At 51.2% G+C, this 14,287-nt stretch overlaps 1 protein-coding gene across 1 annotated transcript in view; it reads left to right on the top strand.

Moving 5' to 3' along the window:
* Positions 1-14,287, top strand: part of PITPNM3 (PITPNM family member 3) — a 101,858-nt gene that overhangs the window by 18,239 nt on the left and 69,332 nt on the right. The window contains 2 exon segments of the mRNA XM_031657221.1: positions 108-203; positions 13,209-13,316. Of these exon segments, the coding sequence (XP_031513081.1) occupies positions 108-203; positions 13,209-13,316 (204 nt within the window).

Here is a 14,287-nt window from a genome sequence, read left to right as displayed (position 1 = left end):
AGGATGCTAACTGGCCTTTAGTCCGGGGGGGAAGGAGGTCCTGGGTCACCTCCCTCGTACTGAAGCACCATCTCAGGCTTAGTTAACAGATGTGTTCCCTTTAACAGGTGGCCCTCCCCCGGGCGGCGGTGCCCCCTGGCACCTTCGAAATGTCCTCAGCGACTCCGTGGAGAGCTCAGATGATGAATTCTTTGATGCCAGAGGTGAGTGAACCCCAATCTCACACCACTGGCTGAGTGACCTTCCTAGAAGCCTCAAGAAGAGGATCCCGTTTAGGGGTTCGCATCCCTCCCCACTCAGACATGGTGTCTGCAGCTCCACACTCCATACTTACCCATCCTGTGCGTGTGCCGAGAGCAGGGGCTCAGCCTTCGCCTGTTCGCTGTTTGAAATATTTGCTGAACCTCTACCATGTGCCGGGAACTCTGCTAGGTGCCAGGGATCCTGTGGCAATCAGTTGCCATGTTGCTGCTCTCATCAAACTTATAGCCTCGCAGGAGAGGCAGACATCCAAGAACAGGACAGGAAAATACAATGACGAATGGGGAGCATCGCCACTAAGTAGTAGTGCCACCGCTAAGTAGAAGTGCCAGCTGTTGTAAGAGAGAACGGTCAGGCCAGGCGTGGTGGCTCACGCCTGTAATCGCAGCGCTTTGGGAGGCAAAGGCAGGTGGATCACCTGAGGTCAGGAGTTCAAGACCAGCCTGGCCAACATGTGTGTTCCCTTAACAGGTGGCCCTGTGAAACCCCGTTTCTACTAAACATATTTAAAAAATTAGCTGGGTGTAGTGGTGGGCACCTGTAGCCCCAGCTACTTGGGAGACTGAGGCAGGACAATTGCTTGAACCCAGGAGACAGAGGTTGCAGTGAGCCAACACGGTGCCACTGAACTCCACCCTGGGTGACAGAGTGAGACTCTGTCTCAAAAAAAAAAAGAGAAGAGAAAAGAGACGTCAGAGGGGCACCTAATTTAACATGATGAGAAGGTTGTTAACACTCTCTCTGCAGAGCTAAGGAGGAAGACATTGACAAGGTGAAGAGAGGAAGAAAGAACCTTCCAGACAAAGGGCACAGCAGATGTGATGGCCCTGAAGTAGGAGAGACAGGAACATTCCAGGAACTGGAGGAAGGCCGAGTGTCTAGGAGGTGGCAGGCAGTGGGGAGGGGTCTGAGAGGAGATGCTGCATGCACCTGTGAGCTGGTGCAACTTAAGATCAGCCTCGGCTGGGGGTCGGTGGCTCACGCCTATAATCCTAACACTTTGGGAGGCTGAGGCAGGCGGATCACTTGAAGTCAGGAGTTCAAAACCAGCCTGGCCAACATGGTGAAACCCCATCTCTACTAAAAATACAAAACATTAGCCAGGTGTGGTGGTGGGTTCCTGTAATCCCAGCTAGTGGGGAGGCTGAGGCGGGAGAATCGCTTGAACCCAAGACGCAGGGGTTGCAGTGAGCTGAGATCGCGCCACTATACTCCAGTCTAGGGGACAGAGCAAGACTCTGTCTCAGAAAAAAAAAATGAGCCTCATATATGCAGGGAGGGTCAGAGTGTTCGAAAGACTGTTGCCAGTGTTCAGGTGAGAGACAAGGAAGGTGGGGAAATGACCTCTGCATCTCATCATGGCCAATCCACGACATAGCAAGGGGCATTGTTGACACTGGGATTGAAAAAAAGGGGCATCCGATGGGGTGGGCATTTCAGGCAGAGATCAGCCTGAGCGAAGGCTCAGAGGCATGAGCACCCAGGCAGGTGCACGGGCACGGGAAGGTGGAGTCGGTCTGGAATTGAGCAGAGAAGACCCTCCCTAGCCATGCTTGGCTGGGCTGTGTACGAGTCTAGGAGAAGCACCAGGGTCCTGCTCCACAGCCCAGGAAGGTCTCTTGCTTGGCCTGCGTGGCCCCACTCTGGGAAGTCACTGTCTTTAGGGTGTTGACTTACTCCTGAGATGGGTCCGGCTTTGAAATGCCTGGCAAACGGGGTCTTGGAAGAGAAGCAGACTACGTGCTGGGAAGACATCTATAATCAGAGCAGGCACTTGGGATGTGGTCTCAGCCATGCTGTTGACTAGTTCTGTGACCTTGGCGGGTCTTTCACCTTCTCTGGGCCTCAGTTTCCCTATCAGCTCTGTGCCTCCAACAATGGAGAAGACTCAGTTTGGGTGATTTTTAGGAAGCGTGGCTGGGAGGTGGGGAGCTGTTCTGACTTGAGCCCCCACGATTCTTGGCTCTGGGCGGGGAACCCCTTCCCTGATGCCAGCCCTAAACCAGCCCATTTGGGGCCTGTCTCCCATGGGCGTCTGATTAGAGTGGCTGCCGGGGCTGAATTTCTCCATAGCAACTAACCCACAGTGAGACAACAACGGCTTCAATATTTTGATGCTTGGGAGACTTTCATTTAAAACATTTCTGCAGTTCATCAGGGCTCTGCGTTCCCAGCTGACGACAGAGGCATCTGTGGGTGGCGCAAGGGTCAGCTCCATCCTTTCGGGCCCTGCTCACCTGCCATCCATCCGTGAGAGCAGCTGCAGTGCTTCTCACGCTGACGGCTGTCTCCCTGGCCCCTCAGTTGTCTCCGTCCTCTCCCTCCCATCTCACAGCTCATTCTGCTGTGACACTGGCCCCACTTCTCACTCCTCCCGTGTTGGTGGCCCTGCGTTTTCTTTCTCATCATCGCCTTTGTGTGTGTGTGTGTGTTTTCCTTTTGTTTTTTTGTTTTTTTTGAGATGGAGTCTTGCTTTGTAGCCCAGGCGGGAGTGCAATGGAGCGATCTTGGCTCACTACAACCTCCGCCTCCCGGGTTCCAGCCTGTCTTAGCCTCCCAAGTAGCTGGATTACAGGCGTGTGCCACCACGTCCAGCTAATTTTTTTTTTTTTTTCGTATTTTCAGTAGAGACGGGGTTTCACTATGTTGGCCAGGCTGGTCTCAAACTCCTGACCTCAAGTGATCTGCCCGCCTCAGCCTCCCAAAGTGCTGGGATTACAGGCATGTGCCACCACGCCTGGCTAATTTTTTTTTTTTTTAGTAGAGATTGGGTTTCACCATGTTGGCCAGGCTGGTCTCGAATTCCTGACCTCAAGTGATCTGCCTGCCTTGGTCTCCCAAAGTGCTGGGATTACAGGTGTGAGCCATTGCGCCCGGCCACTTCCTTCTTTTCTTCTCCCTTTCTTTCAGGATATCAGACTCTCCCCTGTCTTTCCCATCTTCTGCCTCTCCACACACCCTACAGGACCTCGTGTATCTCTGCAGCCTCCCTCCCATCTGCCCTCTTCCAGAGCATCTGCATTCCTAAGCCACAGGATCCGCCCCACAGGCTGCTGGGATCCTCTTTAGTTCTGATTTGCCGACTCCTGACCTCCTTTCCATTCTTCCCTGGACCAACGCCTTTGTGTGTTTCCTTGGCACAAGGCAGTGAGAGGTGAAGCCATCCTTTCTCTCTCTCCCAGGGGTCTGGTCCAGCACAGCCCAGCTCAGCCAGTGCTCTGTGTCTGGGGCCAGGTCATGGGCTTCTGAGCATCCCTTGAGGGGCTGCTTCCCTGCCCTCTGCTCTCCAGCCCAGGCTGCACCCTGACCCTGACCCTGGGTGTGGTCTCTGTCTTCCACTTGAGCAGGGCCTGGCACCCTGTGGCCTCAACATTTCCAACTCTATAGTTGTGGTGAGGCCAACACCATTAAACCCAGCCCGACTCAGTCATCCTGCACCAAAGCCTTCAAAGCTCTCTGGGTTTCCCCCATGAATCCCTCAGATGACTCCTTGGCTGCCATGGATGTCTAGTCCAGTGGTTCCTGCATGCGTGGAGGTCTTCACAGGTGACCTTCTCTGTGCCTCCCTGCAGAGACCAGCTGGGCAGTGGGTGTCACAGTCTCATTGCTGCCTGGGCAGCCTTCTGTCCCTGAGAGCTCCTGCATTTGTACTCCCTCCTCTGCCCATAACCCCCGTCATGATCCCCCACCCCAGCCCACCTCACCTGATACAAAAATGACCAGTGGAATGAGAAACCCAACGGCGTCTACACTGGAAGAAACTGCATTGCCAGGTACCAGCACTGACCGGGCCTGGGAACATTGTATCTCCCTCCTCAGTGCACGAATGGGGAAACTGAGGCCACAGCACAGAAGGGACCCCCCCTCCTCAGATCACACATCAAGGTGGGAGTGCAGGGGCTGGAACCAGGGGTTTAGTGTCCAGGTCAGCCCTTTCCCTTTGACATGTTACGGATATTGGGACCATCCTACTTCCCTTGTGGCCATCAGCCCAACCCATTGGCCCAGCACTGGGGTTCACTGGGAGAGGTCCTTGGAGCTCATGGTCCGGGAGCAGAGGGGAGTTCTGGGTTCTGGGGGTCTCTGGTTGTGTATGGAAGGCTTGGGAGGGATTAGGGAACAGTCAGGCAGGAGTATTGCGCTCTCTGGGTTCATAACAACTCCTCGGCAGGGTGCCAGCTCCTCTGGCTAAGGTGGCAGGTCTGGGGCTCAGGAGTGATTAGGTGCTGCAGGGTGGGCTATGGCGTCCAGGCTCCCAGATTCAAAAGAAGTGTCACTCCCTCTGCTGCCAAGACAGGATATCTGGGGGACCATGGCCCAGCGGTGCCGAGGTTGGAAGATGTAGAGTAAGGGAAAACCCAGAGCGGCCAGAAGGGGATGTGGCCTCCAACCCATTACAAGCCAGAGCTGGGAGGCTCCTCAAGGTTTCTGAATCCAGCACCTCTGACTCACTTTACAAGCTGGGAAATGGAGACTGGGGAACCTTGTTCAGGGCCACACAAGGAGGCAGAGCGGGAGCTAGAATTCAGCCTCATTCATTCACTCTTTCAACAGTATTCATGGCGCGTCTGTCCATCAAGTGCCAGGTGCTCTTTTGGGTGTGGGGGATACAGGAGCAACCTAGTCCTGCCCCAGCCAGTGGAGCTTATAGCCCAGTAGTGGTGGTAGGTGACAAATAGAAAGACAATACACAAGCAAATACATTCTATTAAGAATTACCATAGGCTGGACACAATGGCTCACGCCTGTAATCCCAGCACTTTGGGAGGCCAAGGCAGGTGGATCACGAGTTCAGGAGTTCGAGACCAGCCTGGCCAACATGGTGAAAGACCCCCTCTACTAAAGATACAAAAAAGTAGCTGGGCGTGGTGGCACACACCTATAATCCCAGTTACTCGGGAGACTGAGGCAGGAGAATCGCTTGAACCCAGGAGGCAGAGGTTGCAGTGAGCCGAGATCGTGACATTGCACTCCAGCCTGGGTGACAGGGCAAGACTCCGTCTGGAAAAAAAAAAGAATTACCATAAATAAAATAACACAAAGGAATAAATGCTGCACCATATCAGATATATACATGGCAAGTAAGCGCGTGAAAAGATGCTCCATGTCATTCATCATTAGGGAATGATGTCATTATTGTAAATCACAACTGCAATGAGATACCACTACCTACTTATTAGAATGACTGATTAAAATAACTTACAAGGGGCTGGCTCATGCCTGTAATCCCAGAACTTTGGGAGGCTGAGGCGGGAGGATCACCTGAGGTCAGGAGTTCGAGACCAGCTCGATCAACATGGAGAAACCCTGTCTCTACTGAAAATACAAAATGAACTGGGCATGGTGGAGCATGCCTGTAATCCCAGCTACTCGGGAGGCTGAGGCAGGAGAATCACTTGAACCTGGGAGGCAGAGGTTGTGATGAGCTGAGATCGTGCCATTGTACTCCAGCCTGGGCAACAAGAGCGAAACTTCATCTCAAAATAATAATAATAATAACTTACCAAGATGCGGAGGCACTGGGACTTTCAAACTCGGCTGGTGGGAATGTACGATGATACAATCATTTGGGAAAATCTATTGCAGCTGCTTAAGAAGCGAATCATACTTCACTACCATGTGACCCAACCCTTCTGCTCCTTGGCATTTCCCCAAGAAAAAGAAAGCATTTTTCCACCTGAGGACTTGCTCATGAATGTTCCCAGCAGCTTGATGGATTATAGCCCCACACTGAAAATGCCCAAATGGGCATCAGTGAGCGAACAAATTGTGGTACAGTTGAGAAGGAATGGACCACGGATATATGCAACAATATGGATAGATCTCAGAATAATCATGCCAAGTGAAAGAAGTCAGAGTGAAGCAGAGTACATCCTGTATGATTCCATTTATACACCAGTCTAGGACATGAAAACCAATCTGTGGTGCCAGGAGCAGATCAGTGGTCGCCTGGGGATGGGGAGTTGGGGGAGGAGGGATAAACAGGGGCAGGAGAGAACTTCTAGGGGGGATGGGTCCTTGTTCACTAGCTTGGTTGGGGTGACAGTTTGACAGGTATGTACATAGGTCAAAACTTACCCAGCCTTGTGCTTTAAAGGTGTGTAGTTGATGGAATGTCAATTATGCCTCGGTAATGCTGTTTAAAAAATGGAGACTGTCCCCACCATATAACATAAAAGGACGCGATAGAGTGGGTGGCTGCTGGAGGCTCCCTGGGGTGTGGCCCTGAGATGAGAGCTGAGTAATGAGAAATGCAGCACCTGTGAGTCTCGGGGGAAGAGTGTTCTGGGCAGTGGGAACAGCCAGCGCAAAGTGATGGGAGGAATGAGCGTGGCATCTTTTTTTTTTTGAGACGGAGTTTCATTCTTGTCGCCCAGGTTGGACTGCAGTGGCTCAGTCTCGGCTCACTGCAATCTCCATCTCTCAGGTTCAAGCAATTCTCCTGCCTCAGCCTCCCAAGTAGCTGGGATTACAGGCATGTACCACCAGGCCCGGCTAATTTTTTAAAAAATATTTTTAGTAGAGATGGGGTTTCACCGTGCTGGCCAGGCTGGTCTTGAACTCCTGACCTCAGGTGATCTGCCCACCTCAGCCTCCCAGCGTGCTGGGATGACAGGCATGAGCCACTGCACTCAAGCTTGGTGTCTTTGAGCAACAGCAAGAAGGCTGGTGTGGCCAGAGTGAGCCAGGGAGGCACTGGCTCAGTGTTCACTGTGGGTTCACAGCCCCAGCAAGGAGAGAGAGGGCGGACTAGACCCAGTAATCCGTATTGTGGAAGGCAGTGGGTGTCCTGTGGACATGCTTTCCTGGCCAGGCTCAGGGTTGGCCCTGGGTACCTCTGTCCCATTCCCAGAGAAAGCCAGAGATGCAGAACTCAAAATCTGTAGTGCAGGATGGATCCTCAAAATGGAACCACTACCTGGACTTTGACTGAGCTCCTTATTGTGAGGGATGAAGATTGCTGGGTGACAGGTAGTCCGTCCAGAAGCCATGGGTAAGAAAAGCTTCGTGGACCAAGGAGGATGGGTTGACCTGTTAGAGCAGCTCAGGTTTCCCAGGGTTCCTGGCTATGAAACGCTAAGTTCTAGAGAGAAAATGAAACTGTCTTTTGAGGTCTTCATCCCTGAAGGGACGCAAGGTTGGGGTTAGAGCAGTCACTGTGGCATTGGGTGAGTTTATTTGGGATTTGGCTGGATATACCAAGCCCAGCTCACTTTATGTTCTGTTTTTATAGCAAAACGTATGTCTTCATTTAGAAAATATCAGCTGCATCCTTCACTTTAACCTTCTGTTTAGATGGAAAGAACACTCCAATTAGAGCCAGCAAACATCTAGGTACAAACAGAGGTGTCTTCATGAAATTAACTGCCAGGAGATAGTGTTACTGGAAGTCCCTTTAATTGGCAGGATGTGGATTCTTAGCCCAGCCCTTCCTCTGAGGTTCTGCGTGGCCGTGGGCCAGTGGCACAGCTCTGCACCTGTGAAATGAGGATGCTGGGCTTCACCTCGAAGGATCTGTCAGTGAGGCTCCCCATGGCCTTGCAAGGCTCTGTTGGCTATGGTGTCCAGGTCCGTTCCCTCACTTGAATGGGAATACTTCTTTTCTTTTGGTTTCCTCACCCCCTCCAGCATCTAAATAGCCCTCCCTCCATGACTATGCATAAGCAGGCCAGGCCCTGACAGTTGCAGAGACAAAAGTGCCATCAGGGCCAGGAATGGGGTGGGTATGGTGGTGGTGGTGGTGGTGGTGCTGGTGGAGCTAGGGTTTACTGTCAGGGCACATCTGGCACTGGGTAGCTGGATCAAGAGCAAAGCACAAGACTGTCTCCCTCGGCAGGGCTAAGGGAACTCTCTGAGCTAGAAGCTGGAGGAGTCCTCTTTTCTGCATTTACCCCCCTGTCCGTTGTGTCCTTGGTTTCTTGCGGGGCACTGAGGTGCCCAGCCTGGCTGGTCCTCCCCTCCCCCACTCCCCAAAGTGGGAGGCTGGGGCCTGAGAAGCTGGGCTCTGTGTTGCGGAATCTGCTTGTGCCTCCAACTCCTGGTTTCCCATAGCAACTGGCAGAGGAAGGTAGTGCAGGGCTAAATCATCCCATTTTACAGACAAAGTCTCCAAGTCAGGGTCAGGTCTCACAGAGAATGGGGGGCACATGCCAAGCCTTTGATCTGAGCTTTCCCTGTGATCACTTAGCCTCCCGGGGGTTTCCAACCCCAAGGGTGGGAGAGGGGGGAGTGGAAGAAAATGCTATGCGTCCTCTGGGCGTAGAGGACCAGACTTCCGTGATGCTTGTGTCACTGACTGGCTGCCGTCTGATCTCAGGCAAGTCTTGGGTCTCTGAGCCTCAGGTTCCTCATCTATAGAATGGCAGGGGTAGAAGTGTTGTCTTCTGGAGGGAGTGGAAGGATGTCACTGTGGGAAGCTGCATGATTATTCCTGGGCCGAGGAGCCACCACAGAAGCAAACCACAGGTGTGCCGTGGGCCCCCACTCTCCCCCTACCTTTCCCCCAATTAGGGGAGGGGAAGTGGAAATCAAAACGCCATGGAACCAGGCCCAACGCGTCTGGGGATGAGCTGTGCGGGGACTGCCACTCACAAGGAAGAGGGAGTTATGGTATTGACTATGGGGGGCTATGGCGGCACGTGATGGGCAGTGCAAGGTGAAAGTGAGCAACCTTGTGGCCCAGAGCTCCAAGCAATGCATATCTAGGTCCTTGGAAATATCCATGTTGTGGGCCTGATGATGGGCGATACTGGATGGGCCATCTGCAGAATGTGACCAAGCCCTCGGCTCCATGAGCTGGAGGTGAAGCCTTCCTGACATGAGAAAAGGAGATTTTTTTTTTTTTGAGATGGGGTCTCACTCTGTCACCAGGCTGGAATGCAGTGGCGCGATCTCAGCTCACGGCAACCTCTGCCACCCGGGTTCAAGTGATTCTTCCACCTCAGCTTCCCGAGTTGCTGGGATTATAGGCGCCCACCACTATGCCCAGCTAATTTTTTGTATTTTTAGTAGAGATGGGGTTTTACCATGTTGGTCAGGCTGGTCTCGAACTCCTGACCTCGTGATTCACCTGCCTCGGCCTCACAAGTCCTGGGATTACAGGTGTGAGTCACTGCACCCGGCGAAGACAAGGAGATTTTATACTCTGGAGTCCTGTCAACAGTAGAAACAGAAGCTCCGGGGTAAGAAGAAAGGCTTTCCTTATAGCATTGGAGGTTGTGCTTACAGGAGTATAACCAGGTTTTGGCCAGGGTCAGAGTCAATCTGTGGTCAAGGCCAGGGCTATGGTAACAGTGGATGAGGCTCAGCCTGGAGCTTAGTCAGAGCTGGGTCAGGTCTCAGCAGGGTGAAGTACATGTTAAAACCATGTCCGCAGCAGAGATCACCAGGACAAGAATTAGCATGCAAGAGACAGTGACCAGAAGGTGACAAGCAAAATCAACCAGGGCGTTTATACAAATGAGCACGGCGTGGCTCCACAGGTCCTGTTGGAGGCTTGTCCTACAATGTGGGAAGCAGAGCAAAGCCTTCAAGCTGAGCCCTGCAACTCCCCTCTTTGCCTGAATGGCTCCAAAAGGAGATGTTGCTGCTGCTGCTTCCGTGTGTGTGTGTGTGTGTGTGTGTGTTCTTATTGCTTCTCAGGGGACAAGCCCATTGTTGCCGGCGTGAAGACGTAAAGGTTGAGTGTGGGAGAGAAAGCATGTTGGGGAGTTGGGAGGGTGCACAGAGCAGCAGAGAGACAGGGATGGGCGGAGGGGCAGGGAGTGTGAGAATGCCAGAGAAGGTACGAGAAAGCAGAGAGTGAGAGGGAGCAGGAGGGAGAGAGGGCCACACACACATGCACACACATGCATATATGCACACATTCACACATGCATGTACACAGTCACACATGCATGTACACATATGCACACAGTGTACATATGCACCCACACATGCACACACATGCACACATGCATGCGCTCACACATGCACATGCACACATGCACACACACATAGCAAGAGAGAACAGGGAGGGGAGGGAGAATACCCTTAGGGAGCAGGGGGCTGGAGATATCCTGAGGACAGGGACCCAGGGAGACAAAAGAGAAATCAATAGAGAATGAGAGAGATCAAGAAAGAAACATACCCAGTCCAATAAAGTGAGACCCAGAGAAAGGAAAGAGAGAAAGGTGCTGGGGTGAGAAGAGAGCAAGGCTATGCATTCGTGTTCCACCCAGAGAGAGATACAGATGTGGCAGGCAGCACGGGAGAGCTTGGGAGAGGCCAAGAGAACTACAAGGACCAAGAGAGACACAGACCCATAGAAAGGGGTCCAGAGAGCTCAGATCTGAGTGAGTCAGGGCCAGATGTAAAGCATGAGAGAAGCATGCTGAGACTCTGGGAGAGAAAGACATATTTGATCGGAAACAGACAAAAGCCCAAGAGCCAAGGATGGAGCAGGGTTATACTGGTGATTAGGAAAAAAGGGGAAAGAGGCCCAGGCCGTGCAGGAGTAGGCATGCTCAGACCTCAGAGCCCTGGGAGACCCCACAGGGTTCCACTAGCCTTGCATGCACCACTGGGACAGGACTTACGGCACCGTAGAAGAAATGGGAGCTAGGATATGCTGAGCGCCTGCTGCATACCTGCCGCTCCCAGCTCATGTCGGAGGTATTTCTATCATGTTTTTCACAAAACTGGATTCCAGCAGGGGGGAGGTCGTGTCTCACCCTGCACACAGTAGGTGCTCAGAAATCTATTCACCATAGATTGAATGCTAGAATGAACAAACGGATAGCTCCATGCGTGAGTAACTGAACCAGGAGACAAAGAACTCAAGGTGGTCATCAGGCTGATCCTGATTACCTGACTGTGGAGCTGGGCTAGCATGTCACAGGGGCTGACAACAGCAGGAGTGGAACCAAGAGTGAGCGTAGGGCATGACACCCATGCTCCTGCTGCTGCTGGTGGTGATGGTGGTGATGACACCATCGTGCAATAGCATCTCAGCCTGTGCTTTTATGGTGTGGGGGGCACTCTTATAAACACCTTACCTGCATCATCTCACTTAATCCTCACCACAATCCGATGACATAGGGACTACGATGATATCAGTTTTTAGATGAGGAAACTGTAGTTGTATTGCTAGCAGATGGTGGGTCCAGGATTGAGAGCAATCTGTCTAACACCAGAATTGAGCTCTTAACCTCTTCATAATTCTGCTTCCCGAAGAATAATATGACCTTATATTTGTTTACAGCACCTCAAATTGTGTTGTATTTTCAAATTTGTTGTATTATTTGTCCTCACAGCAGCTTGCTAGACAGAGCTATAGAGCCAGAGTCGTTATTGTTATTGTTGTTTAAAAGGTAGGAAAACAGACACAGTGGTGGAGGGTGTGGAAAAGCACAAAGCTCACATGCAGCAGGATCTGCACTGGAACCTGGTCAGGGCTCTGCCCAGTACGGAATAAACCATTTCCCAGATGGAACACGCCAGGCTCAGGAAATTGTCCGAATGTGTGTGGTGCCTGGCTGGAGTGTGGGCAGCCAATACAGGATGTCCAGGGCAGGCTATCAGGATGGCAGGATTTCAGGACTCTTGAAACAGTATACCTGGTTTTGAATCCTGACTCTAGCCAGTGACCTTGGGCAAGAATTCCTCAGCTACTCTGTTCCTCAGTTTCCTTGTCTATAAAATGGGGATAACAATAATTGTACCTTTTTTGTATTGTTATGAGAATTGAGTTAATATTTGTAAAGCACTTATACTAATCTCAGTGTGTGGTAACGGTTAGATAATTGTTGTTAAGTCAATCAAATAGATACATAAAATAAGACAGGAGGAGATGTCCTAACAAGAACTGGGGGTCTGGTCAACTGAGCTCTAGAGTGAATCAGAACTCTGGACAGCTCCCAAAGCTTCAGATCCACCATATTGATTCCTTCTGTTGGTAAAGTTCTTTGGCAGTGAAATGGATCTCAACCCTTTGTTCTTAGTTATCATAAGGTTGGAGATTGTCTTCAACACCCTTTGATGTCTGTTCTGTGAGGGAGGGCACAAAGCTCTTCACCAGAACGGCACATCTGTTTTTGGGCAAAGTGTGGGGAGGACAGCACATGTGCCTAAGGGATTGTCTTTGAAGAAATGTCCCTTTGTAGGACGAGGGACGGTACCAGATGTGTGTATGCGATGTGTGGGACCCAGGGCCTTGTTTTCAGTGTGGTTATGGAATCTCGCCCTACTGGTTTCTCCCAGAGGAATCACTATGCTCAGACAAGGAAAGAACAAGGATAGAGACAGGGTTGAGGGGAGGAGTGCGAGAGAACGGAGGCTTTAAGAGGGTCATAAAGTTCAGATGGGGGCTAAAGGTTCCATACAGCTCAAAGCTTCCTTAGAACCAGAAGGTTTCTTCTCCTCCAGTTACTCATCCACTCAACTCCTGGTGGTGAGTTACTTCTCATGTGATGACATCACCATCATGGCTGTCATCTGTGAGCACCTGCTCTGCACCAAGACCTTTACATCCATTATCTCATTTAATCCTCACAACACCTCTGTGGCCAGATCCATTTTACTGGCGGGAAAATCGAGGGTCAGAGAAGTCAGTAATTTAAGGAAAAACTGCTTGCAAATGACAAGGTTTTGCTCTTTCTTCCCAAACACACTGACTTTCAAGAGATACTGCCCTCAGTGCTAGGAATGGTACTTTTTATGGGGTTTCAGGCTTTTTGTTACTTTCTTTTGCTGTAGCATGTGGAGGTCCAGTAGGGTACAACAGTACCTTCTTGCAATGACAAATCTCTGAAAGTCTTGTAACTGTCTAGCTACAGTACCTAGTCGAGGTACACCTCAACTCAAGGAAGAAATAGCATAAGAGAAAATGTCTGTCAGACATAAGCTCCTGATCAGGCTACCTGTCCCTAGCTGCACCTGCTCATGCTCACCACTGCTTCTTCCCACAGAGGAGATGGCTGAAGGGAAGAATGCCATCCTCATTGGGATGAGCCAGTGGAACTCCAATGACCTTGTGGAGCAGATCGAGACCATGGGGAAACTGGACGAGCATCAAGGTGAGATTCTGCTTCTCTCATGACCAGGATGTGCACATAGGTGTGTTGCAGGGTGGGGTGTAGGGCTGGCAACTGGGGCTGGGACTTGGGTCTTCTTTGAAGAGTCCATCTGCCTTGGTTCCTCCTTCATAGCATCTCTGAGATTCTGCCACCTACAGGAACTCTCATGGGGACTTCCGTAGGGTTTTCTGTGGCAGAACAGCTCCAGAGTACTTCAAAAGATCTTCCTTTGTCCATAGAATGACCACCCCAGTGGCATGGGTGATAAATGGCAGGTGCCTGGGTCCAAGCTCCTTGGACTGCCAGGTCTTTGGTACTGGAATCTGAATAAGGAGGGTGACAGTTGGAGAAGCCTTTGAGCAGGACAGGAGCTGAGGTCTAAGAGGAAAGAGAAGGACAGCAGTGAGAATCAGGATTTCCTTTGGCTGAGCTGTTGAAGAAGGAGTATATGGCTGGGGATTAATCCAGGAGGCTTTCTTTGGAGAAGAGTTTTGACCAGGAGTTTGATCAGCCTACAAAGCAGGCTGATTCTTTTTGGCATCCATCTATCCATCTGCTTGGCTATTGTTCATCACTAACAGGCTCGTTGAGCACCTACTGTGTATAAGTGCTTGGCAGGAGCAACCAAAGGTGATTCATCTGAGACCTCTGTCTTGTGATGTGTGACACTGTATAAATCAAGATATATGCATCAGGCTTAAGCTGAGGGCTGTTAGCTCAGAAGGGAGAGGCATGACTTTCAGGAGGCAGGAGAGGGGATCCAGGAAGGGCTCCTGACAGTGAAGCAATGGGGCAAGGCTTTAAAATGCAAATGGACAGCGTGGCTGAAGAAGTCATAAAATCTGAGCTAATATATGGAAAACTGAACCTCAGAGATCTTCAGCTGAGGGCTGTATTTGATTAATGTTACAATGGAGTGAGAAGCAGAGCCAGGGCTAGAACCACATCTGGGATGCAGGGTGCTAACCTCT

Source organism: Papio anubis, chromosome 17, assembly GCF_008728515.1.
Source record: "Papio anubis isolate 15944 chromosome 17, Panubis1.0, whole genome shotgun sequence".
Taxonomy (NCBI): domain Eukaryota; kingdom Metazoa; phylum Chordata; class Mammalia; order Primates; family Cercopithecidae; genus Papio; species Papio anubis.
The sequence above is the reverse complement of the archived record's forward strand: the minus strand, read 5'-3'. Positions and strand labels throughout refer to the sequence as shown.